The sequence below is a fragment of the Oryzias latipes genome, chromosome 6 (assembly GCF_053564925.1).
Source record: "Oryzias latipes strain Hd-rR chromosome 6, Olatipes_Hd-rR_3.1".
Taxonomy (NCBI): Eukaryota; Metazoa; Chordata; class Actinopteri; order Beloniformes; family Adrianichthyidae; genus Oryzias; species Oryzias latipes.
This window is the reverse complement of record NC_136242.1, coordinates 23,959,982-23,983,313: the sequence shown is the minus strand read 5'-3', so window position 1 is coordinate 23,983,313 and position 23,332 is coordinate 23,959,982. Positions and strand designations below refer to the sequence as shown.

The 23,332-nt window shown below is 39.7% G+C and overlaps 3 protein-coding genes across 7 annotated transcripts in view; all 3 read left to right on the top strand.

The window, feature by feature from the left end:
- LOC101170756 (genetic suppressor element 1) overlaps positions 1 to 8,044 on the top strand; it is a 42,347-nt gene extending 34,303 nt beyond the window's left edge. For all 4 annotated transcript variants that reach the window (XM_023955384.2, XM_023955386.2, XM_078948869.1 and 1 more), the window contains exons 8-16: positions 1,523 to 1,817; positions 1,903 to 2,486; positions 2,611 to 2,723; positions 2,815 to 3,094; positions 4,248 to 4,361; positions 4,438 to 4,809; positions 4,958 to 5,233; positions 6,402 to 6,505; positions 6,616 to 8,044. In XM_023955384.2, the coding sequence (XP_023811152.1) occupies positions 1,523 to 1,817; positions 1,903 to 2,486; positions 2,611 to 2,723; positions 2,815 to 3,094; positions 4,248 to 4,361; positions 4,438 to 4,809; positions 4,958 to 5,233; positions 6,402 to 6,505; positions 6,616 to 6,753 (2,276 nt within the window). In that variant the 3' untranslated portion in view covers positions 6,754 to 8,044. The remainder of the gene's footprint in view (positions 1 to 1,522; positions 1,818 to 1,902; positions 2,487 to 2,610; positions 2,724 to 2,814; positions 3,095 to 4,247; positions 4,362 to 4,437; positions 4,810 to 4,957; positions 5,234 to 6,401; positions 6,506 to 6,615) is intronic.
- A 2,078-nt stretch (positions 8,045 to 10,122) lies between these two features.
- Positions 10,123 to 14,695, top strand: psmd7 (proteasome 26S subunit, non-ATPase 7). The gene is made up of 8 exons (XM_004069696.4): positions 10,123 to 10,279; positions 10,636 to 10,727; positions 11,389 to 11,481; positions 11,592 to 11,689; positions 11,788 to 11,868; positions 11,957 to 12,048; positions 13,035 to 13,233; positions 14,095 to 14,695. Exons 1-8 carry the CDS (start codon positions 10,206 to 10,208, stop codon positions 14,338 to 14,340), a joined length of 975 nt encoding a protein of 324 aa, XP_004069744.1. The 5' UTR covers positions 10,123 to 10,205; the 3' UTR covers positions 14,341 to 14,695.
- Positions 14,696 to 16,521: 1,826 nt separating this feature from the next.
- Positions 16,522 to 23,178, top strand: hprt1l (hypoxanthine phosphoribosyltransferase 1, like). 2 transcript variants are annotated; one of them, XM_020703689.3, is made up of 9 exons: positions 16,522 to 16,798; positions 16,976 to 17,082; positions 17,923 to 18,106; positions 18,920 to 18,985; positions 19,064 to 19,081; positions 19,194 to 19,276; positions 20,751 to 20,797; positions 21,257 to 21,333; positions 22,297 to 23,178. In XM_020703689.3, exons 1-9 carry the CDS (start codon positions 16,781 to 16,783, stop codon positions 22,342 to 22,344), a joined length of 648 nt encoding a protein of 215 aa, XP_020559348.1. In that variant the 5' UTR covers positions 16,522 to 16,780; the 3' UTR covers positions 22,345 to 23,178. The 2 variants fall into 2 exon arrangements, with proteins under 2 accessions (XP_020559348.1, XP_020559349.1); XM_020703690.3 differs by lacking the exon at positions 21,257 to 21,333.
- Positions 23,179 to 23,332: the final 154 nt, after the last annotated feature.

The window sequence follows — 23,332 nt, the reverse complement described above, 5'->3', positions numbered from 1 at the left end:
TCATATATAATAATAGAGCTGCAAAAGAAAAAACCTGAAACAAGATGATCCTGAGATTCACCCCACTCTGACATTTAGCGCCAAGCTTCTTCCAACTGTGAGTGCATGTACTAGTATCGGGTAGCGACAGTTCAATGGTAACACCGTATGCTAAAACCACGTTCAATAGCCCGCGTTCAGCGCCTCCTTGAACAAGCATCACATGCCTGGTGTGTATGTAGCATTAGTCACATACATGGGTGATTTTAGATCGTCTGGGCCCAAAGAAGGTCATAGAGAGGAGAGGCTGCATCTTAAGAGGAACGTAGGTGTTTCTTGGAGTTTCCTTGAGGCTCGGGCGGCCACCTGAAGAAACTACAACATGTGATTGTGGTGTTTGTGGTAAAAGTGTGGTGAAGTATTTGTAAGCCTAATGTAAGTTGCACGCACGTATGACGTACTAGAAAGGTGCACACACTGGCCCCTTTCCCAACCGTGCGCGAATGCTGCTCGCATGAGGTGTGCAGGTGATATGCAAGATGCCTGCAGGAAAACCACACAAACTACTCTCTGATTGTCTCTTATTTCTAACAGTCAGGCTTTGCGCAAGGAGTGCGCAATCATCACTTGAACAGCACTAACAGGCCCCTTGCGCAGTGTGCAGAATAAAAAAGTGCCTGTGTCTCACCTACATCACCCTTACTTACCCATATGTGTTTTTCAAGTGTTCACTAACCTGTTGCCTCAGTATGTGCAACCATTTTGGCTACAAGTATGGGTCACCTGCTTTCCCAGTACAGGTTTGCCCAATTTTCGCCCGCATCCACCCATAAGGGCAGTTGTGACTAAGGCTTCGTATAAACTGAATAACAAATACTTAGCAACATAGCATCAGCAGGTGACTAAAAGATCTCAAACCAACTCAAGAATTGCATTGATGTCCAACTAGAGGGTTTGGAATTAAGCCTAACTGCTTAAAATCCCCAACTAACATGAGATCATTTAAAATATATGAACTTCTCAGTTGGCTCCAGATATATGGAACAAATAACAAAACTGTAAAACCTTTAGGTCAGCGGATAGACAGAAATATAAGACCTACAACCAGCACCAGACTGTGCACTGCAGACACAAAAATAGAGACAATTTAACAGTAACAGGCGCTGTGGAAAATAATCAATCCAACCAACACCTTGGACAACATATCTCCACAGCTCCCATCAGTCCACCACTGAAATTTATCAGGAGCGTTTATAGCATCAGAACACAATCTCTAATGATTTTTCTGACCTCTCTTGACCTCCTCTTTTTGTATCAGAGTATCTTGAGATTAGATGTATCAAAACAGATTATAACAGGCAGGTCCCAAGTGGGTAAATCCCTGCTGAAAACTCAATTCATTTAATTGTCTGGATGAGCTTTTTATGGAGAAATATCAGCTTCAAACACTGATAGTTTGAAACACCTTCTCCATTCTGATGCACTGTGCACATCTAATGTATTAAACAGTATCAACATAATAAGAAAAGCTGTCTTACTGCAGATAAAACGAGGGACTCGGATCATCAGAGTTTTCCAGGGCAAAAGCCACTGGTTCTGCAGCCTGGCCTTCACTCCTCCAGGGCCTCTGCCCCTCACCCAATACCCAACCTGTTGCCCTCTCACTTGGGGAAGCATCGAACTGCAGCCCCTGGGGGGATTCCTGCAGCTTTGGTATCCACAACAATGAATCAGAGGACCAGTGATGAGGCGTGGTTAACACAGCAGCAGCAGAGAGAGGCTGCTCTGGAAGTTAGTCTTCGATCTCCTGGTAAAGGGGTGGAGCCAAGAAGAGACAGGTTAGGAAGTCAAATCAATGAAAATTTAATTTTATGCCTTTTTCTGCATAAATATAAATAAATGTTGTTGTTTCTTTTTTAACAGAACCCATTCGCTCTATCATAACACGAGCAACAAAGATGTGCCCGCCTGCCTCGGTGCCCCGCCTCCTCTGATCTCCCCTAAAGGTCCTTATCACCCTCACGTCCCTCCTACCACCCTGTGGAATCCAGCTTCTCTTGTTGACACACCGACAGACTCTCGCAGAAAACTCAACCCCTCCACACCCCCCATTCGACCTCCCCCGGGACTAACCAGAGCTGACAGACCCTTAATGAGCTGGGGGGAGAGAATGGAGGATGCAGGCAGGAGGACTGCAAACAGCCCAGAGAGGTACCCTTCGCTAAGAGGAGGGAACCTCCAGGATCGTTGGAACAAGGCTGAGGAAGCTTGTGTGGGTCAGAACCTGTATTCCCGACATCACATCAAGACCCTCCACCCCAGGCTTCGTGTGCCTCCGAGTGACCTGGGGGGTCGCAGCCAGGCAGCTTCTCCGCCACTGCAGAGGGAACGCCAGCGGCAGGCTCCAGACAGCGTTTTGGTTTACGACGAGGTTCTGCAGCAGCACCGCCGACTGCTCAGTAAACTTGACCTGGAGGAGAAGAGGAGGAAAGAGGCCAGGGAGGGAGGTAAGAGGAGCAGGGACCAGCCCTCATGAGACGAAGATGACTGCATCTTGATTGCTTCATTAAATTTAGTTCATCAGCCTGCAGTTTTTTTATGATAATCTCCCTCCTGGTCTCCCTTTTACAGGTTTTTATTATGACCTTGATGACTCATATGATGAGAGTGACGAAGAGGAAGTGAAGGCCCATCTGAGGAGAGTGACAGAGCAGCCCCCTCTCAAACTGGACACATCCTCTGAGGTGTGTTAGCTGGCTGACTCACATCGCAGACTTGAAGCTTGAACATTTCTGCTTGACTGACACCCATCTGTTTCAAATTGTCTCTCCAAAGAAAGTAGATTTTCTCCATTCGTGCGGTCTCACCACTCTGGCTCATCGAGATGAGCTTCTATCTCAGAAGAGGAGGAAGAGGAGGAGGAGGATGAGAGAGCGCAGTGTTTCTCCGCCCGCAGTGCAGGGCAAAAGGACGATTTCCTCACTTTCAACACCTTCAACCCCTCTTTCCACCTCATATTCTGCTGAACAGATGGATAAAACCCCTGAGCTGAAGGAGAAAAAAGACTTTCTCCATATGTTGAACCTCACCCATGTTAACCCACAGCAGAGGAGAGGTAGACACCTTTTTATTAATTACACAGCGTTGGTGGTATTTTACAGGGTTGATTCCCCCCTGAGAAAACACCGTTTTTATTTCCTCAGTCTTTTCATGGAGGATGTAGAAGCTGAGAACAAAAAAGAGGAGGTTGTGGCTCTTTTTGTAGGTGTAGATTTTGTCTATGAGTACTTTAGTGCTTTTACAATTTCTCTAAACGTTGCACTTTTATGTTACCGCCTCTGTGAACACCGGCTTTATATAACATTTAAACAAAAAAACAAAGCAGAAGTCTCTGTAGTCGTTGGTTAACATCGCTGACTGTGTATGAGAACCGGACCGAGCGAGTGTGATGTCACCCATAGAAAATAGCTTTCCTCGGGCTCCAACAAAATGTAGACATTTCATTCGCCATTTTTTTGCGATATGGATGCCGCCGTGTTGGAGCCAGATGGCAATAATTTCTTGTTGTTCACCTTTTGGCACATCCCTTCAGGGGTCGCCGCAGTGAACCAGCTTGAACCAGATGGCCTTACTGACACAACCCTGTGTCTTAATCCAGGCTAGGGACTGGCACAGGGAGACCCAGACTTGGGCCCGCTTGTGACCACATAGTTGGGCAGCAGTGTGAAGGTTCTTGCCCAGGACCCAGATTGGATGAAGCTCATTGTGCCCCCTGATAATTGAATGCCTATTTAGATGACAATAACTTGGAATAAAGAAAAACTATAATGGGAGAAAATTTGGATTTGCAAGAACATGTTTAAAAAAATGTAGCAAGAATGTTTACTCTGACAAATAGAATGACAGAGTAATAGCTGTTTATTTCTCTATGGAAGTCTATGGAATTTTGGCTTCTTAGAACCAGCGGGTCCTTTCTATTTGGAACGGAAGGGGGGCGGGGGCACTCAGTCCAGTTCTCATATACAGTCAATGGTTACCATGAACTTTTTCTATTAATCTGATCTACAAATAGTTTTGTTTAATGGCTGGAAGGAAAAAACGGTTTGAAAACAGAATTAAACTAAATCATTTGAAATGTGGAAAATGAAATGCTTTAGATTGAAAGTTTTTGTGGCCATGCATAATGTCTGGCACTGACATAAATATTCTAGCTTTTTGTTAACTTTGTATCAGTTCACATCTGTTGCCATTTTGTCCTCCCTCTATAGAAAAGGAAAGGACAGAGGAACTGCTGATGGCTATTCAGAGGAAGACTGTGACTTTAGACACCCTCAGATATAACCCTTCTCCACTGTGTAGAAGCCCCAGTCTTCGCTCAGCTGGTGAGCCATAAGTCACACATCAAGACACACATAAGGTTGCAAAAGTTTCCTCTGACTTTCCTCCTGTCATCTTCAGGGGATTCCTCCACGGCAGCTGTTCCATCTCCGTCAAATGGACACCTGTACCCCGACTCTCCGAGCCCTTCACCTCCCTATTTACACAAACCTATGCACCTCCATAATAACACACTAAAACCATCCAAGGATTCCCAGCTGGCCTGCAATTCTCCTCCCGTAGCTCCCTATCAGGAAAAGCCAGAATCTATGGAGAGTTCAAGAAAACTCCAAACTCATCAGAACGGTGTTTCAGGTCCTCTTTCCAAAGCAGAGTCCGATTCCTTACAGAACGGACGGAATCGACCGTGGGAGAGGTTCACACCTGAGTCTTTTGCTCAGCGCTTCCATCAGACTGTGCTGCACTCCTCACACAACACCCTGAAGAGCAAAGGTTGGTCTCAGCATTCACTGGGAACAAATGAAACTGCTCTGCCATCTAGTGGTTATAATTTGCATGAGCATAAATTGTGAGCTACTTGTGACCTAAAAATGGCTTTAATGAGTGACTGTGTATTTTTCCCCCACCGTTTTCTCTTAAGGAGGACCAAATAGTTTCCTAGAGGCTGGTGGGAGATCCGATCGTTGTTTTCCTCAAAACATCTCTCAGAAAAAAGCTGCAAACCTAATTGCTGAGCATACACCTATCAACGGCCATCATTCCCCCGCAGCTTCTCAGGATCCTCCAGCTCCACTAGACCATGTGTCTGAGGGGGAGGAGGAGGACTCAGATCAGGAGGATGACGAAGCAGAAGAAATTCCAAGAAAGTGGCAGGGCATTGAAGCTATTTTTGAAGCCTACAAGGAATACATGGAAGGTGAGTCCAGGTCAGACTTTCACTCAGTCCTTTAAACCCGTGGTCCCCAATCCTCCATACTGCAGACCGGCACGGGTCGATAAGACAGTTGGTACTGGGCCACAGAGAAAAAAAAACACAACCTACATTTTTTTTGTTTAATTTAAAATCTGATCCTGATAAAAGTTTTATTTTGGAAATTCTCACTGCCGCATCCGACTCTTTCTTGACGAATGTCAAGTCGCTTGGTCACTTGTCAAAAAATACATCTGCTCCATTCTTGAAGCGGCTCTCCCCGCTGCTAAATTAAAACCCCCAAGCTAGCAAAGATAACAAAAAAACGTATTTGCAGAAAAGAGCCAGAAAGAAAACACAAGTAGGGCCTTGACTTCAAAGAAAAAAGAAAGCTGCATTTAACAGACAAAAACCAGGAGTCTCTACTCCAAATATGGCTTTATTGTGACGGTTGTTCCCACACATCATAATCATAATATTAATCCATTATATTTAGCAACTGTCTAATGTTGCTACTCATAAAGTTGATTCATGTTTTTTATTAAATTCAGAAATTACCACTTGATTTTTTAATTTATTTATCCTTAAAAGTCAGACGAGGCTGAAGTTGGCGTCAATTTTCTTGGTTTCCACTTTGACAGTCATGGGTGAAGAAAAAATCTATATCACAATTTAATGATTCCCACACAAAATCTCATTTACAAATAAAGTTTAAAGCAGCTGTAGATATTTTACAGAGGATGAAGATAAACCTTACCTTTACAAGTTAAGAGAAAGTGGAAGCTAAATAATAAAATATCTGACCAAAGCCTTGTACAGGCCATAAAATATTCTTGGACATTAAACCGGTCTGTGACCTGAACACAAGCTGTCGAGGGTTCTCTAAATTTAACATTTTTGATCTGATGTTTTGTTGACAGAAGGAAATAGTTAATCAGCTTTGCTCCAGAATACAGCCCTTTATTCTTTTATCTATTCTCCACTTTTTATTTATATCATTTTGTTAAATTACTAAAAATGCTTTAACCACGTTTGCAAAAATAGAAACGTAGATGATCTCTTTTGCGGAGAGATCAAACATCAACCCTTTGCTGGCATGTTTGTCAGAGGTTCTCCTCTTTTCTCCATTTTTTTTCTCTGCAGCCAAACGTAAGTTGTTTTTCTGTCTTCACAGATGCAAGCATAGAGCGTCAGATTCTGTACAGTCAGTGTAAAAAACTTGAAGCTCAGAACTGCAACCTGACCAGAACTGCGGAGCAGCTCTCTGTGACGATGGGGGTGAGAATCGGATGCGTGTGCATTTTCTTTGTAATTTCTTGCTTTAATAATGCAACAAATAGTTGTGACTGTGCAATCAATACGAGATCTTTGTGTCCTCTATTTACCAGGAGCTGGTGACTCAAAGGCAGAAAGTGAGGGAGGAGAGAGACAGACTGCAGGCCCAGCTCGAGCACTTCAGGAGGTGTTTAACACTACCCAACATTCACTGGGGCAGAGGCCAAGTCAACGTTCACCTGTCAAGGTGACCATTGACCCAAACTCCAAGAGTTAGGCCTCTGACAGCAAAAGAACAGTAGTGAGAACACTTGAAGCACTTGGGGGGCAGGCATCTTCGTAGTACCTTTCTGAAGAGCCATTTATTTCCCCTGATTGTTCCCAAGTACAGTTTATTACATTTTCTGCCATGTTAGTCGCTTCGATGTGTGGCAGATTATGATAGCTCTCTGTCAGTTACAAACCCTGCCTTAGTTGACTTTAAGGACTGTCCACCATTTAACTCATAATAAACCAGAGGATCTGTTCAGTCCACACCACTGAGCTCCATCTCTGAGCACACATCTTCAGCCTCCCATCACAGCATCAGAGTCCTTCTGTGCAGCGAGGCTTCAGTGAAGAAATCAAAGCACACCTCAGGCCTTAAAACGAGACGGGAAGCACTTGAAATATTATTATAGGAAATACTTGACAGTCCTGCTTATGCTTTTGTTTTTACTACGTTCTGCATTGGCCAGAACATTGTGCGCTCATGAAGGAACTTCAGAGAATACGAAGCACCTGAACGTATTTATTGTCCAACTGCTTTGTTCAGGCTTTGAGTTTTCGTTAGTATTGTCACTTGTGATAGATGAAGAGTTTTGTGATAGATGAAGGTTAATTGCTTTAACCTTTTCTTGTGGGAAGCCATATGCTTTGTTGGAGAATTGCTGCTGGTCAGGATAAATATGTCTAGGAAAACAAGAACGGTGGTTTTATTTAGAAAAATTACAACAGCAAAACGCTTGGAAAATAATGGACGACGGAAGATTCCAAACATCCATGGTGACTAATTTGAATGATTACTCCAAAGCCTTTTTTTTTCTTTTTTAATTATCATGAAACAGGTTTCTGAACCCTGTTTTGTAGATCCACACTCATATCTGAAGTGCTTTTAGGGTTTTGATGTTTGAAAAATAAAACTATTACAAAGGAAGTGACATCATTTTCCTACTGTTTATTTTAAGCAGTTTTTTTCACTGTGGATGACAACCAAATTGATGTGTTTTTCTAAACATATTTTATGTTTAATGCAGATACATTATTGTCACAAACATTGTTTTTTCCTATCTAACTTTTTGAAGCACAAGCTACCACTGCAGTTTCCCCTGATCTCCTGGCCGTCCTGCTCAATCCCCTTTTCAAACTTATGTGAACTCTTGAATATTTGCTTAATTGGTTGATATGTAATGTATTATTTGGGCTGTATAATTGCAATGAATTATTTATTAACATATTGCTGTACATTCCAATGAAAATTTACATTAAAATATTTGCAACATGTCTCTACTGCTTTTGTTGTGCATCGGACCACTTCTCACAGAATTAACAGACACATGGTTCTTGAAAAGTTGGGGTCATGTACATGTCGTTGTATTAGACTATAGAATAATAGATAATAATATTAAAAGAATATAATAATAAACATCTCAGAACTTACTCACATCAGTGTCCTGAAGTTACAGTAAACTCCCATGAACCTTATCAACCAAAAATAAAGGACTGCACTTTTTTAAATTAGCTTTGAGTACAGGAAACAAATCTTTTATATAGAACATTGTGCGTCATCTAATAACTATTTGACAATAATTAACTGTTTCCACTGCACAAATTTGACTAGAATTATAAGGAAAAGCTGTGGGACAATTACTTTTAGCATAATATTAGTTGTTCAAGTCTGATTATTTTCTGTAAGGTTATGATTTTATATTTTAACTTTTTTTTTGCAATCTATCCATGTTTTTTTTGTTTGTTTACTTTTTATGCCAAGTAGAAAAAGCAACTAAATCTCTAGAAACTACTTTGTACAAAAACCAAACAGACAATGCAGCATGGAGTATCTATTGATTTACTGAATAGGCTTTAAAAAAAAAAGAAATATCAATTAAAAAAACAGAAAACTACAATGATTTTTTTTCTCAGAAATAAAATGAAGAAACATTAAACAAATAAAAAGATGTAATTACGCTACTTTATTTGCTACAAAACACTACTTGCATTTAGCCATTAAATAAAAAAAATTGTTGCACTTTATTTTGAAGAGACTAAAAAAATGTGAAAACAAACCAACTTTAGCCATCTATTTTCATTTGAACTTTTTAATAATATTATATTTAACTATATTAAAAACCACCAAAACTTTTCTCATGTAACAATTTCTGCTCAATTTTATGATGAATACAATCTTAAAAAGGCTTCACACATTTTATTTATGGAGTCCATATTTATCAGACACATCAGTTTAATGGGAAACCTGACAAAGGTACTGAAAACTGAAGTGACATTATTTCACACTTATGCTATTTGGATGTAGTTCTGTACAGTAAGACATACATTTAAACCTGTGCATCCATTTTACAAAGAACAAATGTTTTTCTCGTGACATAGTGGCAGCATGGAAAAAAGTATTTATTATTATTATTAAAGTTATTTACACAAGTTTATGATGATGAAAATGACAGAGGTGATGTTTTTAAGGACACAAAAGGTTAAGATACATCTTGAACACCAGTGAAAACATAACAGACAGAAGTGTGAAGTTGCTGGTGACAGAAATTGTTTGTGTTTATGATTTACTCAACAGGGTCAAGTTAACCTTTTGAAACCATAAACTTCAGTTTTATTCAAGAACATGCAAAAGACAAAGTCATTCTGTGGGTCCAACTGGTATCAAGTTCTTCGGCATCATAGCTTGTGAAGAAGTCCTAAATATAGCTCACTTTTGGAAACAATGAGTTAAATCAGAATACCTTGAATAATATCAGTTTGAAGTCACTGTAAATCTCTTGCGTAACTTTAATTCTAATTGGAGTCCAAACAATTCAAACAAGGAGAAGAAATTTAAATGTGTACATGTTCTTTTGCCCTTATATTTACAAACAAAACCTTAATAAAACTTATTATTGAGACCATAATGTGCAATAATTCTGTTGGGCAAAAATGTAAAAAATGTTTACACAATTTATTTTCATTATTATAACCAGAAAAGAAATAATTCACCTGAGGCCTGAGTCTCACCCCCAAAATGCAGATTATGTAGAATTAAGTTGATTCCAACGTGATTTGTGGTTTTAATTGCAAAAAAATCAAACTTTTACTGAGAAATTTTTATATATTTTTTATTTTTTATATATAATAATTTAACGGAAGCCAATGGCCTAAAAGCAAACCGCTCTGAATGTAAATTATTACATGAATTTTAAGAATTAATATTGCGTTTTCTCCAAATCAAGAGATTATTTTTTTAGATTAATGTAAAGAAAATACACAAACTGCATAACAGATGTAGACACGGTAATTTATCCTTTTAATATTTCAACCAGGACGAGCTGGTTGCATTTCCTTTTTGTCGTTGAGTGAAACGGAAATACGTCAGACACAACCGGAAGTGAAGCGCAGCTCTCGTTTGTGTACTGGCGGTGTTCTGTTAAATTACGTGGTGAAAATGCCAGAGTTAGCGGTGGAAAATGTGGTTGTACACCCGCTTGTGCTTCTCAGCGTGGTTGATCATTTTAACAGGTATGTAATCTGATTGGTTTGGTTCATTCTCTTTTAGAACTCGAAGGCAAGAAGGACAGTAAAATAGTGTTGCAATGAAGCTATGCTAACGTTAGCCCTGCTGAGTCAGAGCCCCATTGAAAATGAATGCATTGATGTATGTGCTAGTTAGCTTTTTGAAAGCAGTGAGGTTAAATTGTGTCTAAAATAAATATTAACATAAATATTGAGTATTACCTATCAGTCTGGTAACATTCTTTTGTTTAATTAGTAGGGCTGGGGGGACTTTTATTGACAATGATTTGCATTTGTTATTGAGTGTTTCAACGCACAAAAAATAAGTTTTGATTGATTGATTTGGTTGATTTGACATCCAGGATAGGAAAAGTTGGAAATCAGAAACGAGTGGTTGGTGTTCTTCTCGGGTCTTGGCATAAAAAAGTTCTTGACGTCTCCAACAGCTTTGCAGGTGAGTAAATCCTGTGTAGGTTTATCTTTTTTCTAAAAAAGTAACTGAATACTAAAGTATACGCTGAACATGTAGTTCAGAAGAAATACATGCTCCTTGTATACTCAATTACATCATAATTGATGTCCTGTATTTTATGCATGAATCTATCAAATGCTTTATAATTATTAGCCCTTTGAGGCTGTGTCCCTATACAAAATGAAGGAAATGTGTTTGTTTTTATTTTTCAAACATAAGTCTGTTAATATTTTGAAAAATGATGGGATTTTACTGTTAAAGTTCTGCTGCACTTTTAAGCATATAAATACTACACCATAACAGTATGGATGTCATGAAGATTTTTTATTTTTTTTAAGGAAAAGTAACCATCCCAATGTAGCATTACTGCTACTGTAACACTTAGTAGTGCCAGATATTTAATTATGAATGTTGGAAACTGTTAGTAAACATTGATATGGATGTGGTGAAATGAGAATACACAACTTCTATCTTTTTTCTCCTTAGAAAAACAGTTTCATTTTAGTTGAATTCATTCTAGTTTTGTTTGCATTTTCAAACTATCATGAGAATGATGGACTGTAACTACATTTAAACACCATCATTGGAGAGGTACTCTGCCGTTTCAAACGATGTGTGGCTTATTGTTGTCGATTCTTTTCAGTGCCATTTGATGAGGATGACAAAGATGACTCTGTGTGGTTCCTGGATCATGACTATTTGGAGAACATGTATGGCATGTTTAAGAAGGTTAATGGTAAGGCTCTGGCTCTTTTTAGAACACTTGATTGATTGGTCTTAAAATTGCAATTCTGGATTTAAGTCTGTGTGGGACTCACTGCTTTTTTTCGTCTTTTTTTTTTCCAGCTCGAGAAAGAATAGTGGGATGGTACCACACAGGACCCAAACTTCATAAGAATGACATAGCTATCAATGAGCTCATCAAGCGCTACTGTAACAACTCGGTATGTAATTCTTTGTTTCTGGAGCGTGTGCATTCGAACATCACTGACTAAAAAAAAAGTTTCGAATTTTCATGACTTTGCTTGTCTTTGTCCCATAGGTGTTGGTCATTATAGATGTGAAGCCCAAAGATCTTGGTTTGCCTACTGAGGCGTACATCTCTGTGGAGGAAATACACGATGTAAGGGAAAACTTTGAGGATTTGAAAGGAAATCCTGAGTTTAAAATAAATTTCATGTCAGATATGAGGTTTAATTGTTTGCTTTTAGGATGGCACACCAACATCAAAGACCTTTGAACACGTCACCAGTGAGATTGGAGCTGAAGAAGCGGAAGAGGTTGGAGTAGAGCACTTGCTCAGGTACCAAAAACTTGTTTTGCACACTACATTAATATGAATCTAAACCAGTTTATTGATTGGAAGAATAAGAAATCTGCTTTTTATACACACTTGATGTAAAAAAAGTGGTCCACAACCCCCTCCAGGCTGCAAACTGGTACTGATCTGTAGTTACAGTTGGTACATGATCTACATTTTTCAGTTTTTATTTATAATCTGATTCTGAAGGAAGATTTATTTTGAAAAACTACTGGATTCTGTCCACCACATCTGACTCATTTTTGACACGTCAAGTCACTCAAAATGGCTTTGCTGATGCTAAATTAAAACCCTTAATACAGCAAAGTTAACAAAAACCAAACTACCTGGACTTTTTCCCCCAGAAAAGAGTCGCCGAGGAAATAAAAGCACAGCTTTTGACTTCAAACATTAAAGGAAATCCAATTTAACAGATAAATATTAGTAGTGTTTACTCTAAACATGGATTTATTGCAACACTTGTTACACACCATAATAATGAAGCATAATATTCAGAAACTGGCTGTGTAATGTTATGAGGATTCTCCTAAGTCAATCAAATGGTGGATTCATGTTTTTTAAATTAAATTTTATGAAATGCCAGTTTTAGTGACTTATTTTTTTGTATTTATTCATCACACCTTTAAAAGTCACAAGAGGCCAAAGTTGGTGTTGGATTTTTCTAGGTCCCACTTTGAAAATTATGGGTTAAGGGAAACTTTAATGAATCACACTTTAATGGTTCCTGCAGGATTAAAAATGCTGCAAATATTTTGCATAGGATGAAGATCAACTTTACCCTCAAAAGGTTAAGGCACTCTCTTCAGCCTCTACAGGCTAGTCCGTGAAAATATTCCGACATTAAACCAATCTGTGGCCTGAAAAAGGCTGGGGGCCACTGATGTAAAGAACTGAGAGAACTTTGTGCCTGCTGTGTTAAACCCATAGATGTAAATCCTATCCTCATTGATTTCTCATCTTGACTGCAGAGACATTAAGGACACAACTGTCGGGACGCTGTCGCAGCGCATCACAAACCAGGTTCATGGCCTAAAGGGGCTGAACTCCAAGTTGCTGGATATTCGCTCTTACCTCGAGAGGGTGGCTGCAGGCAAACTCCCCATCAACCATCAGATCATCTATCAGCTGCAGGACGTGTTCAACCTGCTGCCAGATGTAAATCTGCTGGTAAGTCATTTGTGGTTTACTGACCGACGTCCATTTATGCTTCTTCTTGTCGGATGGGGATTTGTCTCTGACTGCAGTCGAGCCAAATCTTACTTAAAGATGAGATTTATGTGGAAATGTCTCCAAAATGAATTTCAGTTGCTCTTGAAAGTCAAAGTTGTGAAAATAATACGTTTCCGTCATGGATCGTATTCACATTTGTGTGTTAATTACATTTTTAGGAAAAAGGGTTCCACCTCCACCTGACTGATGGTTTTGTGTGCATTTGTTTATATTTGCAAATGTGCAAATTGTGTTTATCTGTTTTTTCTTTTTCTACCTTACACATTGCATAAAAAGCAACAGAACATATTTATCAGGCTCACATTTGGTTTCATAAATGACATGAAAAGGTAATCGATTCACTAAAGCAGTATTGTTTTTTCCTTTGAATGTAAATGTATAAAACTATTATCTGTCAGTTGATTTGCATGTCAAAGGCCACAGACACTCAACCACTGGACTTCTGGGAGAAGGGGGGAGCTGGATGAAAGAAACATAGTTTATTTAAAACTTGTCTTTGTCTATTTTGTAGACGCATATCCTGTTTTTTCGGAGGAGCCCTATTTTCCAAACCTGTAAAAACAAATCTAAAGTGAAACTTTAGAAAAAGGTTGTTTATCAGACATATTTACCAGTATACTTTGTTTTCTTCTAAAAATAAGAAAAAAAAGGGATTTAAAGTATACGATATTGCAACTTCCTGGTCAGCTGACATTATTTGAATCAAAAAAAGTTGTTTGATGGTCTAAAAAGTAATAGATGTTGACAATAGTCTTGTAACTGCTGCTGTTTCCTGAAAACCACCTATGTTTGTTGCAGGAGTTCACAAAAGCCTTCTACTTGAAGACGAATGACCAAATGCTGGTGGTGTACCTGGCCTCGCTCATCCGCTCCGTGGTGGCTCTGCACAATCTGATCAACAACAAGATTTCCAACCGAGACGCAGAAAAGAAAGAAGGGCAGGAGAAGGACGACGGCAAAAAAGAGAAGAAGGATGAGAAGGAAAAGAAAGACGAGAAAGACAAACCAGATGGCGCCAAAAAAGATGAGAAGAAGAAGAAATGAGTGCTCCTCCTCTGTGGTCCTTTCTCATACTGCACCATCTTCCTCTGGATGGTGCTCCACTTTCTGTCCTCAGTATGTGGGTCTCTGTCTATAAGTAGACCTGCATTCAGGGAGCTGATATTTGAGATTTGACCACATGGTAACTGATGGCCCTCATGGACTGTTCTCTCCTGGAGAGAATGATGGTTGTTCTCGAGTATTCTGGACTGTGGGAACATGTTTTTGCTGTTTTTCATAATTGCCATGCTCTTGGTGTTTCCAGACGCCGTGATGCTCTTTTTGTAAAATGGGAGGACAAATGTTTCCGTATTACTCATTAAACTATGATCACATTAAACGCTGGTTTGTTTTTGCAGTTTCCATTGTTCTTATTTTATCTTCACAAATAAACATGCCTGGATGGGAGATCTAAAGACATTCATAGGTGAACGTAGTGTTTTATTGTTATTTATTTTATCAATGAAAGGTGGTTGACGTCTTAGGTGAACAGTTGGAGAATGAAGGTTATGTATTATGATGTGAGAATCAATGAGGAAACTTGGAACCCCATGAATAAATAACATTCATTCATTTTATTAACCGTTTTTTCCCTTTCGGGGTCACGGGGCTGCCGGAGCCTATCCCGGCCACTTGTGGGCGAAGGCAGGGATAGACAGTTCGCCTGTCTGTCGCAGGGTAGAATGTCCACAAACACACACCCATTCACTCTCACACCTATGGACAATTTGGAGTGACCAATTAATGTTGGTCACTCTAAATGCTAAACATGAAGCATGTTTTTGGACAGTGGGAAGAAGCCGGAGAACCCACGCATACACGGGGACAACATGCAAACTCCACACAGAAAAGTCCCCATTGATGTGTTTTTCATGTCCCCCAGCCGGGACTTGAACCGGAGGCCTTCTTGCTGTGAGGCAAGAGCGTGGTAAACACTGCGCCACCGTGCAGCCCTGAATAAATAACATTTATGCATATATTTAAAACATTTAGCTTTTTGTGCAATTTCTAAATTCTATTCAGAAATACTCTTGCATTTTAAAATAACCAGTGTGAATAAATAAAGTTACACTGGAAAAGGTACTAAATCTTGAAAATTAGCTGTTTTAACTTTTACTTAAGTATTTGAGTATGTCCCAGAGCTGTTGATTAGCAATGCTGTCTCTTTAATCTTAGGAGAAAACCAAAGTGTTTTTATAATTGGTCTGGTTTTACCATAATATTTATTTAGGGGACATTCTTACTCAATTTGCTTTTTTTGTTGACAATGTATTGTTTTGTTTTGATCTATTTTAAAGCATTCCCACTGGTCTTTTCTTAATGATTATGCTGTTTTTGGCCAAAATAAAAATTCAGTATTTTCTAGGACAGTTTCTGCATAGGGCGGCAGTTCATCAGAAATTCACCTTGAATTGCAGGTGGAAATGTTGGCGCAGAGTAAGCCTGCCCTCATTTCCCATCATCCCTTTGTTTACATATGGTCCCCTAGTTTACAGTACCTCACATCCTCAACATTACCGGTTCACCAAATATGGTAAAATGAGCAATATTGGAGCCATCCAGCTGCACACCTCATGTGAAGAAATTGAAGACGTTCAGGGATATAGTCAGCTACTAGTGGATCCATCAGAATGGAGCGGAGCAGGGAGCTTGTTTGCTGTAGTAGGTTCCACATCACATGTACAAGCTATTTAAAACAGCCTCTGAAAAAGCTTGATTCACTACACTTTAAATAAAGAAATGATCAGATGATTTAAATCAATCCCATACCATGATACTACTACCAAAAAATATTTCATACATTGAAATAGGTTTGTTGTGATTTTTTCTGCTTTATTTTAGAAACTAATGTTTTATTCTGTCCTGTTTTTTAACAAAAAAAACAAACAAAAAAGCGATTAAAACCATTTTTAAAATATTTGTTAGCTTTGCATTCGATTCCCACCAGAATGTGCCGGTTAAATTTAACTGCGCAGACCCAGCGCATAGACAAACATTTGGCATGCATCAGGTTTAGGTTTTTTTCGGACTTTTGTATTTTAATCCCAATTACCCAAACACATTTCGCTTCAAGTTCGAGTCAAACTTTAAATGAAAGAGTATAATTTCTTTGTTTTTTTCCGGTTTCTCAACGTCAGATTACGGCACGAAGCTTCATAAATGTCAGATTAAAAACTGCGTCATCCAGCCTGTCCTAAAAAAATAGACGAGAGAGGGAGAGGCGGGCGGGTGGCGTAAGGAACCATCGCTGCACGTTTAAGATTTGATGTGTCGGACAAATGAGATTACTGCCAAGGTAAACTGGATTCTGACGTAAAGGGCTTAAAACCCCGGCGGAGTTTGGCGTGCAGCGCGAACCCCCGCCTCGAGGCTGGAGGAGCATGACTCTTCAGAAAAGTCCCCGCAGCTGAACGCAACGGAGGACCGCCGCGCGCGCGCGAACATGGCTTCCTATCTGCAGGTGAGGCGCTCAGCCGAACCGCCGCGCGCGAGCCACGTTTGGAGAACTTCCCCACTTGTCAGGGTGTGGTTCTCTGCAGGCCTTCAGTGAACGCGGGGTGAAGAGGCGCTGAAACGCGCGTTTACCGGGGTGTCACGTGCATGCCTCAGACATAAATATGTACCGTTGTTGTTTCAGATAGCCGACGACGAGAAAGGGCACGAGCTGGATCTGTTCTGCATCCCCAGACATTATGAAAACGACTTGGACAAGGTGATCATCCCTCATGGGCTCATCATGGACAGGTGAGACGTTCCACACCTGTCTCCTTCTAACCAGGTCATACTGCACACTATCCACCAAATGTTCCCCCCAGCAAATACGTGGGTGAAGGAACAGTTGAGCGATATGACAGTTTAGTCTGCAAGTGCATGTGATGATGATGATGATGATGTTGTAGATGTTGATGTTTAAGAAAAAAAGCAAGATAAGCAGTTTTGTTACGGCAAAACTCCAATCAAAAAGCCTTTTTGGTGTTTTTAACATGTTCTTGTAGCATTTTTTCTTCTCATCATGGAAGACATATATGAAGAATTAAGCTTAAGCTGCATTTCTGAGCAATTTTTTATAGTTGTGAATCTAGAGCACATGGGGGGGGTGCAAGCCACAAACTACCTGCTGCGCTCCATTCTGATGCATCCACTTGCAGATAAATAGATCTATGTATGTCTTCGTTTTCCTTGCCTGAGCTGGCATCTGGCTCAAGCCTGTAGCTTTGATATTCCTCGACATTTTAGTTGCACCATTGATGTTTAGTCAGGGTGGTGAGGGACTGTAAAGTAGTGGGAGAGCATGTGAACAAGGGGATGATGGAAAATGAGGGCAGGCTTACTTACAACTTAAAAGTTGCACCCACAACTCAGAGGCAAATTTCAAATGAACCGCTGCAGAAACCATGTTTACGTAAAACAACAGTTTTTGTTTTTGTTTTTTACATTTGGCTAAAAACAGCATAATCATAATTAAAAGACCACCAGTTCAACCTTTTACAATAGATCAAAGGATGATCAGAGTGAGACTTTGACAACTATTTGTTTGTTTTTAAAGTTTCCCTGTCATGATTCATGTGTGGCTTTCTTCTGCAGGACAGAGCGTTTGGCCCGGGACATAATTCAAGACATGGGGGGCCACCACATCGTTGCTCTGTGTGTGCTGAAAGGGGGCTACAAGTTCTTCGCAGACCTTCTGGACTACATCAAAGCACTCAACCAAAATAGTGATAAATCAGTCCCGCTCACGGTGGATTTCATTAGAGTGAAGAGCTACTGCGTAAGCTGCCTTTTCCTATTTATTTCTCTAAAAAGCCAACGTGTGCTGAGTTAAAACAAAACACACACCACTTGTGCCAAACTCTTCAAACTCATTTGCTTAGTGATTTCATTTGGGAATCTTTTTAAATGTTGCATTTATATGCAAATCTTTTGCAGAAGGAATAATTGCTCTGCCCACTGCAAGCCATAATGTTGCCGTGCTTAAGAAGCTTTGACGTTCCTTACTTCATCATTCATCTTGCATCACTCTATTATATGTTGAAGGAAACCACATAAATGACAAAACCAAAAGTTTCCTTATTTGGTTATTTTAGTGGAACCAAAAAAATCAGCAAGTAAGAAAATAGTGAGATGAAAACTTCTTCTCTAGTACATATTTTCTCCAGAGCGGCATTAGTACATTAGAAATTTGCCTGTGAGTTTTGGGCAGGGCCCTTGGTGCAGAGCAAACACACACCCCTACCCCTCCCTGTTACTGAGAGCTCTCCTTTCACACGCTCTGCTGTTAGCTTACAGCCCCTTACAACCCCAACATTACCTGTGCAACAAAAATATCGAACAATATCGGAGCTATCCAGCCGTACAGTTTTGAGCCAGGTTTACAGCGATTTTTAATGAGGGGAAATACTCAAAAATGCAATTTTATGCTTAATTTTCTCAATATACGTAACACGTTAAAAACAGCAAAAACACCATTTTCATCGGAGTGGGTCTTCAACTACACACTGATTCTGCAGTGTTTGAGTCTATTGTGCTTCTCTAGTTTAGAAATGCAGTTCCAACGGTGACTGATCTGGTTTGTTCTTCATAGAATGATGAGTCAACCAACAGTGTCAAAGTCATAGGAGGGGATGAGCTGTCAAACCTCCGGGGCAAGGTCAGTCTGCTAATGAGCTAAAAATACTCTAAATGTCAAGTATAACCTTCTTCACTAACTATGATATTTTTTCCATAGAATGTTTTGATTGTAGAGGTAAGGGAACTTTATCTTACTGTCAAAAATTCATGAAATACTATGCCAGGTTAGTGAACTGTCTCTCTGTTTCCAAGGGTGTTCATGTAAGCACTTCCTGTTCGGTTTGCAGGATATCGTGGAGACAGGGAGGACGATGCAGACGCTGCTGTCCCTGCTGGGTGAATGTCATCCCAAAATGGTAAAAGTTGTGAGGTAGGCTGCGACCCCCGAACTTTAACTGGCTGATAGGTTTTCAGGGACAATGCATCAGAAAGTGCTCTTAGCTAATGGACACTGTTCTTAGGGACTGAATTAGAGATGTAATGTGACAGAGGGCTGGAGCAGCTTAAGAGTTAATCTGCTGCACTAAAAACTGCACTGCGGAGGTAGAGGCTATTTCTCTGATGTATTCCTGATAGCTAGCTAAAACGGGACGCACACCCGGTGAGTGCAGGCTCCCTTTGACAAGTAGTTTGCTGCATAATCCTCTGCTTTTTAAAACTAAATGTCTTAACTTTGTAGAAAAAGAAAATCCTGTACACTGTAAAATGTTTAGCTGCTAAAGCATTCAGAAGTTCATGTTCTTACAGAGGTTTTGCAAGATACTGCTATAGTTTCTGCTTTAAAAAGTCTTAAATCTTCACATTTTCTCAAACAAATTCTTGTGGTTTTGACCTTTAAAGACCCATTCCAATGAAAATTGTGTTGTTGGTGTTTTTAACATGTTCTTGTGGCTTTTTTCTGATGATAGAAGACGTGTATAAAGAAAATTAGCTTAAAATTGCATTTTAAGCTAGTTGGGTCATCTAGACCCACTAGACAGTGCGCTGAACCTTTTTTCTTCAATGATTTGTGATCTTCACTGGTGTCCATGGATGACATGAAATCTTCCCACCTTTATCCACCTTTGTCATGGTAGGAAGAACACGTCAATGTAAGGTTGGGGTCATCTAAGATAGCACAAGGGTTACATCTTGAATCAGAAGCAAAAAAAAAAACGCCGTTTGAAAAAGCTTTCGTTGTGACAAAGAAGCAACAATTGGCGGGCCGTAAGCTTCCTGCTCTGCTCTATTCTGATGCATCCGCTTGTAGACGACTAGATCCACGTGCATCTTTATTGTCCTCGTCCTGGCTCAAAACTGTACGGCTGGAAAGCTCTAATATTACTCGCCATTTTTGATGCACCGGGAATGTTGGGTTGGGAGGGGCTGTGAGCTAGTGGGAGAGGGTGTAGTGCAAACAAAGAGCTCTCAGCAACAAGAAGGGGAAGGTTGCTCCATGTCAGTGGTCCTGCCCACAACTCTGAGGCAAATTTCTGATGAAGTCCTGCTGCTCCGCAGAAACTGTTTTTTTAAGAAAATGACAGCTTTTTTTTGTTGCTAAAAATGGCTTAATTATAATGAAAAGACATTTAAGTATGAAACTTTTACAACAGATCAAACGAAGATTGAAGTGGGTCTTTAAAGCTTTGTTTTTAAATGGTCACCTCTAAATCATTTCTACAGCAACTGATTTTAAACTTTAAAGCGGCATGCATTAAGGCATTAGGGCATTAGGTTAACTGCATTAACCAACAGAATAAAAAAAGCTCCCTAAAAACCTTTTCGACTGCAGTTATGTAGTTGTGTCTCCAATCTGCTCCTTTTAGTTTGGTGTCTCAACCATTGTTTTGAATATTATTTTTCAGCCTTCTAGTGAAGAGGACCCCGAGGAGCTCTGGCTATAGACCAGACTGTGAGTGCATTTTTGCTCATTTCTAACAGCTGTAAACCCCACAATGCCTTTCCCTCTCATGCGTTTCTGGAGCTTCGTAGATCTGGCAAGGCGATTAACATTCACTTTGATAAAATCAGCACTAAGTGTTATGACCTAGCCATTTTTGTACTAATGGATGCCTGATAATCTCTGGCTCATGAAGACTGAGCATATGACGCTTTTAGGTTGGCAAATCTCTCTCACTTAGGGGCAGCTACTGATGGAAACTTTTTATTTTTTACTTGAAGACTTAAGCATATTCTCACAGATACATTAGAACCTATTTCTGCAGCTTCTATGTTGTAATAATAATCAATTTTATTTGCTTGATGCCTTTCTTGGAACCCAAGGTTTCCGTACAAACAAACGCAGCAGTAAAATGATTAAACCGTTAAATTGAAATGACTGACATAAGTTGTATTTATGTGTGAATTTTAGACATTGGCTTTGAGGTTCCAGATGCTTTTCTGGTGGGCTACGCTTTGGACTATAATGAATACTTCAGAGATCTCAGTGTAAGTGTGATTAGATTATAGTTACAGGAGCTTCATGCACTTGAACAACATGTATGTACATTCTTTGTCATTAATGGCATCACTTTTTGTCAATTCAATTCAATTTCAATTCAATTTTATTTGTATAGCCCAAAATCACAACAACAGTCGTCTCGATGGGCTTCGAAGTAAAACATGAATTCAAAAGGATCACGAATACAAAGAGTTCAATAGGAAAATACTAAAATGAACTAACAAACTGACTAAGCTATACTGGCATCCCTGCCCTTAGACCCCCCTTCGCGGTAAGGAAAAACTCCCAAAAAAACTGGATTCCGGAAAAAACGAAGAAACCTCAGGGGTGCCCACATGAAGGAGGGATCCTCCCCCAGGACGGACAGGCGATTTACCAGAACTCTTAGAGAAGAATTAACTTATCTAAATCTACAACTACATATATAAAAGTCCAGCAGACGAGCTTCATCCAGCCGTGGTTGTGGGGACAGTCAAAGGCGCGAGTCGAGCCGGAGACAGGAACCACAGCCAGGTGTAGGAGCAGGAGCAGAGGCGAGGTACTCGGTCAGGTACAGAGCAGTGACGAGCCAGAGATGAGCCTGAGACAGGATCCACAGCCAGGTGTAGGAGCGCGAGCAAAGGCGAGGTAAACGGTCAGGAACTGGAGCACGGATGAACCAACTGGAATCTGGAAGCACTCCCACTCCCCAGGAGGGGAGAGGAAAAGAGGGACAATACATGAATCGCACTGTACCAGACAGAGGCATGGAGAACTAAATGATAAATTATGATCAAGAATAGAGGAGAGGAAGGGTAGAAGTAAAAAAGGAAAGAGGACAGAACCCTTGTCCTGTATTGGCAGCTTTTATTATTGTAAGAATGCATGTTAATTCTTAAAATGATCTAATGACAAAGTTGTTTTTTTTTTTTTTTTTGGTGCATCACATCATAATTCTGTGTTCTCCACAGCACATCTGCATACTGAATGATCGAGCCAAGGAAAAGTACAAAGTGTGAGGATTGGAAATGATGCCTGACTTGCAGAAGACTAGGACCACTGTGATGACCTGTGTTTGTTTTATTTTAAATATTATGTATTTTTCTACATTATAGGATAAACAAGGAGAGACCTTTGAGATGTAATGGAGTTCAGGAAGAGAGTTTTGTTTCCCCCTTTGACTGAGTGGGATAAAAGCTGATATAAAATGTTGGTTGCTAAATTTGTTTGAATTTCCAAATTTAGGTTTATAGGCTTTAACTTATTCTGTGAAAGATGACTATGAATGTTTTGGTTGATTACCTGTGTCTGAGAAATGTTAATGTCCAAACTGTTGGTAGCCTTTATTTTTGTGTTTTTTCTGTAAAAATGAAGATATATTATATCTCACTTGACCATGAAAAAAAAAGTGAGATGTACTGTTTTATTTCATAAGTTTAAACTATTTTCAGCAACACAACTCAGTTGAAACAGTGGAAACCATATTTTGTTGCACTTCTGTAGGCTCCCCAGAAAAGGGTGCCAGTCCCTGATAGAATTAACTTTATGATTTAGAATGAGTGAAGCTGCTTCTGAATCACAGCACAGGTTTAAAACATCATCATACTGAAATATTTTGTTTACTTGCGATTCTCATATGTCTCATTTTGTGTGCTAATCTTTTTATTTTTTTTACGTTTTGCGTCTTGTCTCATTGAGGAAATGGTTTTATGACCTATAAAGTTTATGAGCACTTTCAGTGTCCTCTGTGTGCCTGTCTGTGTTTAGTTTATCCTAATTCTCTATTACTTGTACATCTGTTCATTATAATTTTACATATTGTTTTATGGTACAATTAAAAAAGAAGCATGGCATCTGCATTAGTCTGTCTTTCTTGATTCTCCGTGTCTTTGTTTTTGTTGTAAATTGCTTTAAATTGTGCAAAGCATGAGACCCCCCCCCCCCCATCTACTGAAATAATATAGTTTGATTTCATTCGGATTTTACTTTACTTTTTGAACAGCCACA

Coding starts and splice junctions, on each gene's coding strand:
- psmd7 (XM_004069696.4), top strand. CDS start 10,206: ATGCCAGAGTTAGCGGTGGAAAATGTGGTTGTACACCCGCTTGTGCTT. Junction 10,280..10,635: donor GTGGTTGATCATTTTAACAG/GTATGTAATCTG, acceptor TTTGACATCCAG/GATAGGAAAAGTTGGAAATC. Junction 10,728..11,388: donor CGTCTCCAACAGCTTTGCAG/GTGAGTAAATCC, acceptor GATTCTTTTCAG/TGCCATTTGATGAGGATGAC.
- hprt1l (XM_020703689.3), top strand. Junction 19,277..20,750: donor AAAATGGTAAAAGTTGTGAG/GTAGGCTGCGAC, acceptor ATTATTTTTCAG/CCTTCTAGTGAAGAGGACCC. Junction 21,334..22,296: donor AATACTTCAGAGATCTCAGT/GTAAGTGTGATT, acceptor TGTTCTCCACAG/CACATCTGCATACTGAATGA.